Source organism: Phoca vitulina, unplaced genomic scaffold (genome assembly GCF_004348235.1).
Source record: "Phoca vitulina isolate PV1807 unplaced genomic scaffold, GSC_HSeal_1.0 scaffold11, whole genome shotgun sequence".
Classification (NCBI taxonomy): domain Eukaryota; kingdom Metazoa; phylum Chordata; class Mammalia; order Carnivora; family Phocidae; genus Phoca; species Phoca vitulina.
In genome coordinates this window covers 48,988,754-49,000,062 of record NW_022589714.1, presented here as the reverse complement: position 1 = coordinate 49,000,062, position 11,309 = coordinate 48,988,754, and the positions used below count along the sequence as shown (strand labels likewise).

General features: G+C 41.7%; 1 protein-coding gene across 1 annotated transcript in view; it reads left to right on the top strand.

The window, feature by feature from the left end:
• Window positions 1–876: 876 nt before the first annotated feature.
• Window positions 877–11,309, top strand: part of LOC116635822 (HLA class II histocompatibility antigen, DP beta 1 chain-like) — a 16,135-nt gene continuing 5,702 nt past the window's right edge. The window contains 1 exon segment of the mRNA XM_032410127.1: window positions 877–943. Within this exon segment, the coding sequence (XP_032266018.1) occupies window positions 877–943 (67 nt within the window).

The window sequence follows — 11,309 nt, the reverse complement described above, 5'->3', positions numbered from 1 at the left end:
TCCCGGGATCGAGTCCCGCATCGGGCTCCCTGCTCGGCGGGGAGTCTGCTTCTCCCTCTGACCCTCCTCCCTCTCATGCTCTCTGTCTCTCATTCTCTCTCTCTCAAATAAATAAATAAAATCTTTAAAAAAAAAAAAATAAATAAAAAATAAAAAAAAAAAAGAATTACTGATATGCAGGTGCTACCGTCCCCATTTTAAAAATGAAGAAATGGTGGCCCAGAAAGGACAAGTAATTTGTGTAAAGTTGTACACCTACTTCCATGCCTTATCTGGTATTGAAACCCAGAGACCCTTAGTCCATATCCTTTCTTCTTCTAAGAGCTACAGAACCGTTGAGAGGAAAAGATATACACCGCATATTTTGCATGCCCGCTTGTACAGCTCCCAGGGCTAATTCTGAGTTCTGGGATGGACAGTCTAATCCCCCCCAAGTCATTAACACACTGTTTAGGACTTGCTCTGTCCCAGAACATGTCTGTGCAAGGGGGATGGCGTTCACCATGGAGAAGGAATGACATTCCCTGGGATCTGTTCCTAGGGAGGAAAGTATATAAAACAATCAATACTTATGACTCACCCAGTTGCTCAAAATGAGGATCCCTTTCCTTATACTGTCTTCAGTGAATCTTACACCTTAAAGAATCATGTGTTTTATACCAAACTTCTGTCTGATGAGTGACAATTCCTGTTTATTGGTTCATTTTTCAGAATCTGGTCACACCCGGGGATAAGGAAGGCTGCCCAAGCTCATCTTGTCTGATATTTTAGGAATGGGGCCCATTGAGTGAGAGCTGCTCTGACTGCAAGTCTCTCAGCCCCCATCCTTTCCCAGGCTCCAGGATGGTGGTCCCGAGGATCACTGGGGTCCCAGGGATGGCCGCTCTCATGATGTCCTTGGTGATGCTAAGCTCCCCTTTGGTTCAGAGCAGAGACACCCCAGGTAAGTGCAGAGCTGCTCCTCTTGGAGGATCCAGCTCAGGGGAATGACCTTAGGGGGCTTTCCATGTGGGCTCACTCCCTGAGAAAGGCTTTAGGGCTCTGACATCGTGCAGGGGCTGCTATTCTCAGCAGAGAGAGAAAGAGATCAGGGTGTGCGTGTGATGGGGACGATGGTACCTGGTGGTCTGGAGTGATTTTGGAGGGGCAAAGTTCTCACAAAAGGGTCATCAAAATGACATTTCAACATCCATCAAAGATCAGAAAGGGGAAATTATGGTTAGTCTGCATTGTCCAAGATTTGAAGATCACTCTGTAGAATCAGTGCTCCAGGTAGGGGCCCCTTCCACAGAATCAGGCAGGAACCCTCATTCCATGACCAGTGATGGCCAGAGCAGCAGAGGAGGGTGATGACAAGCTGTGGTTAAGGCCGACAGGATACCAGTTGCAGCTGACTGTCCCTCACATTAGGAATTGGATCAGGGCACATCAGGACAGGACCAGAGAAGAAGTGAAAAACAGGAAATGGCCTCTTCTAGTTCCAGTTCACCACCAAGAAACCATTAGTGATAGAATGGTGAATTTGTTTATGTTAAAATTTCCCAGCCTCCTCATCCCCATCCATAAGGCCAGCCCCACTTCCTCCTGAGGATCAGGTACTCTCAGGTCCCTTCCTTAATTTCCGGGGATAATAGCATTTGAAACTCCCAAATTCATCTGCTCAAACTCCATCCCAATGTACCCATTTCTCAGATGAGGGGAAGGGAAAATTTCATACATTTCTGCCTCAGAAGGGCAGAGAGTTAGACAGGGCAGCTCAGCTGTGTGCTCATGCCTGCCATGAGAGAAGAAATGGAGAAGCGACAGTCCTAGACAGCCAGAGGAACTGTGGAAGTAGCTGGTGAGATGCGACAGTGTCCCACAGGAGGTGACAGGAGAAGCAATGCTGTTCTGGGGTCCAGGGGCAGTTGTGCTGATACGAGTACATTGGAAATCAGAGCTGGGGTCTCCTTTGGGGTGAATAGCGAGCAGTGTGGTGGGTGGTGGGAGGGGTGGGGTGAGATGAAGCCAGTGGGTTCAGATTTAAAAGGAATGAATAGAGTCTCATTGCCTTGTGAGAAAGACTACTGTAGGGAGCAAGCAGGTGGACCAGGAGCTCTCTGCACAGTTTTGATGCTGAGGAACTCATTACTGAGTGAAATGTGAGTCCTGAAAACTTGGACCCAATGGGTTGGGCACATTCCTCCAGTTTCTTATGCCTCCAACTCCTCAGGATTTCTTCAACTTTCAACAGAGCAAAAATAAAAAGAGACAAAAGGGGAGATGCTGAAGTTGTTGAGAAAATACTAGAGACTATTGGGTCATGAAGAAAACTGTGGAGAAAGGAAGTATCCAAGTCATGGATGAAACAGAACTGTAGCTCCAACAGCCACTTGAAACATCCTTTGTTCATGACATTTACCATTCTGGCATTTAAGCCCTGGGACTCTATCCTATCACACACCTGGGAGGCAGAGGACACCTGGGGATTTAATCTTTTGTTTACTCCACTTCTTCTATCTCCCTTTCCCAAGTGAAAGAAGAGGTGGAAAGAAAGAAATTATCAGTATTAAGTTAATAAAAGCTCCTTTTCAAGCATTAATGTTGTGCCTCAAAGGGCAGCTCCATTTGAGCCATTCTGAACAAACTAGGGCTCTTTGTCTCCACATAATCTAAGCCATCATAGCTTGAGAAGGGGAAGGGCTCTAACCTCCAGTGACCAGGGCCAGACACTATGCTCTAGGTTTTATTTATATCATTTTATTTAATTTCAACAGTAGTCCTTCAAGGTAAATAATAATGATAATAACATCCTTTTTTACAGGTGAAAAAGTTGAGACTCTAACAGGTTGCTTTACTTGCCCAAAGCCACACAGCTGGTCTGCAGACATCCTTATTGCTCTGTCCACATTACCTTCCTTATATCCTATGGTAATTACATATTCTTAATATGTCCTAGTCTAGAAAGATGATGTATTTTACACCTGAAGTTTTCAAGCTCTACTCGAGAAAATTCAGATGTTTTCAAGAGTTTTAGAAAGTCTGTAATATTTTTCAAGTGCACATAGGAAAGAGAGACCTTTGTGTGACATTTGTCTGCTTTGAAAATAAGATTTCACTTTGAAAAAAAAGTCAATTACTTTACTTTTTTTTTTAAGTTTTTAATCCCAGTAGTTAACATGCAATGTTATATTATTTTGGGTGTACAATATAGTGACTCCACAATTCTATACATTACTCAGTGCTCATCAAGATAAATGTACTCTTAATCCTCTTCACCTATTTCACCCATCCCCCCACCCACCTGCCCTCTGGTAACCACGAGTTTGTTCTCTATAGATAAGAGTCTGTGTATTGGTTTGTCTCTTTTTATCCTTTGTTCATTTGTTTTATTTCTTAAATTCCACATATGAGTGAAATCATATGGTATTTGTCTTTGTCTGACTGACTTATTTTTCTTAGTGTTATACTCTCTAGCTCCATCTATGTTATTGCAAATGGCAATATTTCATTCTTTTTTATTACTGAATAACATTCCATCGTATATAAACCACATCTTCTTTATCCATTCATCTATTGAAGGACATTTGGGCTGCTTCCATAGTTTGGCTATTATAAATAATGCTGCATTAAACACAGGGGTGCATATATCCTTTTGAATTTGTGTTTTCATATTTTTTGGGTAAATAGCCAGTAGTGTGATTACTAGATCATAGGATATTTCTATTTTCAACTTTTTGAGGAACCTCCATAGTGTTTTCCACAGTGGCTGCACCAGTTTGCATTCCCACCAACAATCATAGCAACATTTTTCTAAATGTCTCCTGAGGCAAGCGAAATTAAAGCAAAAATAAACTATTGGAACTACATCAAAAATTTTTTAAAAGTCAACTACTTTAAAAGAGGAAAAAATTGAAACCACTATTCAGAACTAACAGAACTATGTCCTGATTGAAAAACAGGTGGAGAAGCCTCTTAGCGGAACAGGAAATGGAGTTCGATGTGGGGGAGGAGAGCAGGCAGGGCTGGTAGAAGACAGCACAGACTCCAAACTGGATGGGGCCAGGGGCTCCGAGGCTGAGGGACAGAGCACAGAGCAAGAAGACAGGCTTGGGAGATCGGAGAGAAATGAAGTGCTGCTGCAGCAGCACAGCCCTTGCAAGCTATAAGTTGTATAGGGCTCCCTGAGCTTTGTTTGGTGGCTCCCTCCCTGCCTGAGCAACCAGTTGAGCAACTTCAAGTTGGGGCACGTGAAGCCCTGAGAAAGGACAAGGACTCTGACAAGACCACCCAAATCAACTCTTGTCATCTCTGCAGTAACAGAGATGATGGTCAGATCCCCTCACACCCTCCTCCTACTGTTAGGATGGTCTGTTAAGGCCCCTTGACAGCCACTCAGAAAGGCTCCTGAGCAGGGGAAGGAGCTTCACCTGGAGCTTGGGCTCCCTGAGCTCAACCCTGAAATGACAGGGTGAGCCTTGTGTTGACATATTCTTCAAACATCCTTTATTTCTGCCACTGTGCAGCATTGCCCTCATTTCTGTGGTCTAGGAAGTCGTGTGATAAATTCATTCTGGATTTTCCATTTATGATAAACTTTAAGTCACACAGAGAAGCTGCAATTTAAAGACTCCTTCAACAGACAACTGTGGACCCCCAATTAGATTCCAGGCAGCCAGTAATTTATAATCAATTCTTTGTTGGCTAACATTACCCTGACAACAAAACCAGACAAAGACAACCCTAGAAAAGAAAATTGCAGGCCAATACCCATAATGAATATATATTCAAGATTCTCAAAAGAATACAAGCAAACCAAATTCAACAGTGTATTAAAGGAATTATACACCATGACTAAGTGGGATTTAACTCTGGGATGCAAGGATATTTGGACATAAGCAAATCAATCAATGTGATACACCACATTAACAAAATGAAAGGGAAAAACAATACTTGATCGCCTCAACAGACACAGAAAGGGCACTTGAGAAAGTTCGACATCCATTCATGATTAAACTCTCAACAAAAGTATAGAGGGACCTTAAACTCAACACAATAAAGGTCATATATGAAAAGCCACAGCCTATCTTACCAATGGGGAAAAACTGAGAGCTTTCCAAGATCTGGTTCAAGCCAAGGATGCCCACTCTTGCCTCTTCTTTTCAACATAATTATGGAAGTCCTACCCAGAGCAATTAGACAAGAAAAAGACATAAAAGGTATCCAAATCAGACAAGAAGAAGTAGAATTATCCCTGTTTGTGGATGACATGCTTGTACAGACAGAAAACCCTTAAGACTCAACAACAACAACAAAAAACTTTTAGAACTTATCAGCAAAAAAATAAAATAAAATAAGAACTTATCAACAAATCCAGTAAAGTTGCAGGATATGAAATCAAAATGCAAACATCAATCACCCTTCTATACACAGACAATGAAGTATCCAAATAGAAGTTAAGAAAACAATCACAGTCACAATAGCAACAAAAAATATAAAATACTTAAGAATAAACTGAACCAAAGACTTGTACTCTGGAAATTATAAAACATTGTTAAAGAAATCAAAGAAGAGAGTAGGGGGGCGGAGCAAGATGGCGGAGGTGTAGGAGACCTGGATTTCGTCTCCTCTCAAGAATTCAGCTGGATAGGGATCAAACCATTCTGAACACCTACAAACCCAACAGGAGATCAAAGAAAAGAAGAGCAACAACTCTCTAAACAGAAAAGCGACCACTTTCTGGAAGGTAGGACGTGCGGAGAAGTGAATCCCAGGTGATATTCGGGAGGATAGACGGCGGGGGAGGGGCCTCCATCGGCCGCTTCTGGCAAGTGATAGAGCCGCGGAGCACAAAATCGGAACTTTTAGAAGTCGGCTCCGCTGAGGGACGTCACTCTGGTGGCGAAGTGGGGGGTGGAACCCTCGCGGGACAGTGTGGTCTCAGGACCCTCGGGGTCACAGAAAGACCGGGGGTGCCTGAGTGCGGCAGAGCTCCCAGGTACCGGAGCAGGGAAGCCGGCTGCAGAGACGGAGCCCAGGCGCGGGCTCTCAGCTCGGGGTTGCTATAAACCGTGATCCGCGGCACAGTCGGGCCACTGCTCCTCCAGCAGGGACCCAACAAGCGGCAGATCCGGGGAGACTCACCTTCTTCCCCCGGGAGGAGAGGTGCGGGAGCGCACCGCGGGGATCTGCTGGGCTTGGAGACTCCACCCGGGGTCGGGTGCCAGATAGAAAGGCGCGGTCACAGGCCGGGTGAGTGCGGAGTGTGGCCGGAGACCGGGGAGACGGGAGTGACTGACTGCTTTTCACTGGGGGCTCGCTGAGGAGCGGGACCCCGAGTTCTCGGCTCCTCCGGGGCGGAGACTGGGAGGCCGCCATTTTCACTCTCCGCCTCCAAAGCTGTACGGAAAGCTTGCAGGGAACAAAAGCTCCGGAGAGCAAACCCGAGCAGATTACTTAGCCCGGACCGGCAAGGGCGGGGCAATTTTGCCTCCGGCAAAGACATTTGGGAACCACGGCAACAGGCCCCTCCCCCAGAAGATCAGCAAGAACAGCCAGCCAAGACCAAGTTTACCGATCAATGAGAACGGCAGAACTCCAGCGCTAGGGGAACACTGCACATAGAATTCATGGCTTTTTTACCATGATTCTTTAGTCTTTCAAAGTTAATTATTTTTTTTAACTGTCTTTTTTTCTTTTTTCCTTTTTTCTTTTTTTTTGAATTTTTCTTTTTCCCTTTTTCAACCAACATCTTATCAATCCCTTTTAAAAAAAAAAAACATTTTTATTTTTCATTTTTAAAGTCATATTCTATCCCTTCATAGTAGTTACCCGTATTTTTGGCATATATATATAAGTTGTTCTCTCTTTAAAATCTTGAGATAGTTTCTTCTAACAGATCAAAATATACTCTAAATCTCTAGTGTATGGTTTTTTTCTACTCCCCTGCCTGATCACATTCTCTCCCTTTTTTCTTTCTTTTTTTTTTAATCCTCTTCTTTCTTTTTTCAAACAACTTATCAAATCCTTTTTTAAAATTTTTTATAATTTCCATCTTTACAGTCATATTCCATCCCTTCATCATATCAACCCTTATTTTTGTACATATATAAGTTTTTCTTTCTTTAAAATTTTGGGAGGGACTTTCTTTTAACAGACCAAAATACACCCAAAATCTAGTGTGTGGCACTGATCTATAATCCAGCCTGATCATATTTGATCACATTCTGTTTTTGTTTTGTTCTGTTTTGTTCTGCTTTTGTTTGTTTTTATCTTTATCTTTTTCTTTTTTTCTTTTTTTCTTTCCTTTTCTTTTTTCTCTCTTTCCCTTTCTTTTCCCACTGCTTCAGGTCTTTTCTGATTTGTTTAGAGTATATTTTCTGGGGACGTTGTTACCCTGCTAGCATTTTGTTCTCTCATTAATCTATTCTCCTCTGCACAAAATGACAAGACGGAAAAAATCCCCTCAACAAAAAGAACAAGAGGTAGTACCGACTGCCAGGGACCTACTCAATACGGACATTAGTACGATGTCAGATCTAGAGTTCAGAATCATCACTTTAAAGATACTAGCTGGGCTTGAAAAAAACATGGAAGTTATTAGAGAAACCCTTTCTGGAGAAGTAAAAGAACTAAAATCGAACCAAGTAGAAATCAAAAAGGCTATTAATGAGGTGCAATCAAATATGGGGGCGCTAACTGCTAGGATAAATGAGGCAGAAGAAAGAATCAGTGAGATAGAAGACCAAATGATGGAAAATAAAGAAGCTGAGAAAAAGAGAGATAAACAACTACTGGATCACGAGGGCAGAATTCGAGAGATAAACGATACCATAAGACGAAACAACATTAGAATAATTGGGATCCCAGAAGAAGAAGAAAGAGAGAGAGGTGCAGAAGGTATAATGGAGCAAATTATAGCAGAGAACTTCCCTAATTTGGGGAAGGAAACAGGCATCAAAATCCAGGAAGCACAGAGAACCCCTCTCAAAATCAATAAAAATAGGTCAACACCCCGACATCTAATAGTAAAACTTACGAGTCTCAGAGACAAAGAGAAAATCCTGAAAGCAGCTCGGGAGAAGAGATATGTAACCTACAATGGTAGAAACATTAGATTGGCAACAGACTTATCCACAGAGACCTGGCAGGCCAGAAAGGACTGGCAGGACATATTCAGAGCACTAAATGAGAAAAATATGCAGCCAAGAATACTATATCCAGCTAGGCTGTCATTGAAAATTGAAGGAGAGATAAAAAGCTTCCAGGACAAACAAAAACTAAAGGAATTTGCAAACACGAAACCAGCCCTACAACAAATATTGAAAGGGGTCCTCTAAGCAAAGAGAGAGCCTAAAAGCAAAATAGACTAGAAAGGAACACAAACAATATACAGTAACAGTCACTTTACAGGCAATACAATGGCACTGAACTCCTATCTTTCAATAGTTACCCTGAATGTAAATGGGCTAAATGCCCCAATCAAAAGACACAGGCTATCAGATTGGATTAAAAAACAAGACCCATCGATATGCTGTCTGCAAGAGACTCATTTTAGACCCAAAGACACCCCCAGATTGAAAGTGAGGGGGTGGAAAACCATTTACCATGCTAATGGACACCAAAAGAAAGCTGGGGTGGCAATCCTTATATCAGACAAATTAGATTTTAAACCAAAGACTGTAATAAGAGATGAGGAAGGACACTATATCATACTTAAAGGGTCTATGCAACAAGAAGATCTAACAATTGTAAATATCTATGCCCCTAACATGGGAGCAGCCAATTATATAAGGCAATTAATAACAAAAGCAAAGAAACACATCGACAACAATACAATAATAGTGGGGGACTTTAACACCCCCCTCACTGAAATGGACAGATCGTCTAAGCAAAAGATCAACAAGGAAATAAAGACTTTAAATGACACACTGGACCAAATGGACTTCACAGACATATTCAGAACATTCCATCCCAAAGCAACGGAATACACATTCTTCTCTAGTGCCCATGGAACATTCTCCAGAATAGATCACATCCTAGGTCATAAATCAGGTCTCAACCGGTACCAGAAGATTGGGATCATCCCCTGCCTATTTTCAGACCACAATGCTTTGAAACTAGAACTCAATCACAAGAGGAAAGTCGGAAAGAACTCAAATACATGGAGGCTAAAGAGCATCCTACTGAAGAATGAATGGGTCAACCAGGAAATTAAAGAAGAATTAAAAAAATTCATGGAAACCAATGAAAATGAAAACACAACTATTCAAAATCTTTGGGATACAGCAAAGGCAGTCCTAAGAGGAAAGTATATAGCAATACAAGCCTTTCTCAAGAAACAAGAAAGGTCCCAAGTACACAACCTAACCCTACACCTAAAGGAGCTGGAGAAAGAACAGCAAATAAAGCCTAAACCCAGCAGGAGAAGAGAAATAATAAAGATCAGAGCAGAAATCAATGAAATAGAAACCAAAAGAACAGTAGAACAGATCAACGAAACTAGGAGCTGGTTCTTTGAAAGAATTAACAAGATTGATAAGCCCCTGGCCAGACTTATCAAAAAGAAAAGAGAAATGACCCAAATCAACAAAATCATGAATGAAAGAGGAGAAATCACAACCAACACCAAAGAAATACAAACAATTATAAGAACATATTATGAGCAACTCTATGCCAACAAATTAGATAACCTGGAAGTAATGGATGCATTCCTAGAGATGTATCAACTACCAAAACTGAACCAGGAAGAAATAGAACACCTGAACAGACCTATAACCACTAAGGAAATAGAAGCAGTCATCAAAAATCTCCCAAAACACAAAAGCCCAGGGCCAGATGGCTTCCCAGGGGAATTCTACCAAACATTTCAAGAAGAATTAATACCTATCCTTCTGAAACTGTTCCAAAAAATAGAAATGGAAGGAAAACTTCCAAACTCGTTTTATGAGGCCACCATTACCTTGATCCCCAAACCAGACAAAGACCCCATCAAAAAGGAGAATTACAGACCAATATCCCTGATGAACATGGATGCAAAAATTCTCACCAAAATACTAGCCAATAGGATCCAACAGTACATTAAAAGGATTATTCACCACGACCAAGTCGGATTTATCCCTGGGCTGCAAGGTTGGTTCAACATCCGCAAATCAATCAACGTGATACAATACATTAACAAAAGAAAGAACAAGAATCATATGATCCTCTCAATAGATGCAGAAAAAGCATTTGACAAAGTACAGCATCCTTTCTTGATCAAAACTCTTCAGAGTATAGGGATAGAGGGTACATACCTCAATATCATAAAAGCCATCTATGAAAAACCTACAGCGAATATCATTCTCAATGGGGAAAAACTGAGAGCTTTCCCCCTAAGGTCAGGAACGCGGCAGGGATGTCCACTATCACCACTGCTATTCAACATAGTATTGGAAGTCCTAGCCACAGCAATCAGACAACAAAAAGAAATCAAAGGCATCCAAATTGGCAAAGAAGAAGTCAAACTCTCACTCTTTGCAGATGATATGATACTTTATGTGGAAAATCCCAAAGACTCCACCCCAAAACTGCTAGAACTCATACAGGAATTCAGTCAAGTGGCAGGATATAAAATCAATGCACAGAAGTCAGTGGCATTCCTATACACCAACAACAAGTCAGAAGAAAGAGAAATTAAGGAGTCGATCCCATTTACAATTGCACCCAAAACCATAAGATACCTAGGAATAAATCTAACCAAAGAGGCAAAGGATCTGTACTCAGAAAACTATAAAATACTCATGAAAGAAATTGAGGAAGACACAAAGAAATGGAGAAACGTTCCATGCTCATGGATTGGAAGAACAAATATTGTGAAGATGTCAATCCTACCTAGAGCAATCTACACATTCAATGCAATCCCCATCAAAATACCATCCACTTTCTTCAAAGAAATGGAACAAATAATCCTAAAATTTGTATGGAACCAGAAAAGACCCCGCATAGCCAGAGGAATGTTGAAAAAGAAAAGCAAAGCTGGCGGCATCACAATTCCAGACTTCCAGCTCTACTACAAAGCTGTCATCATCAAGACAGTATGGTACTGGCACAAAAATAGACACATAGATCAATGGAACAGAATAGAGAGCCCAGAAATGGACCCTCAACTCTATGGTCAACTAATCTTTGACAAAGCAGGAAAGAATGTCCAATGGAAAAAAGACAGTCTCTTCAACAAATGGTGTTGGGAAAATTGGACAGCCACATGCAGAAGAATGAAACTGGACCATTTCCTTACACCACACACAAAAATAGACTCCAAATGGTTGAAAGACCTCAATGTGAGACAG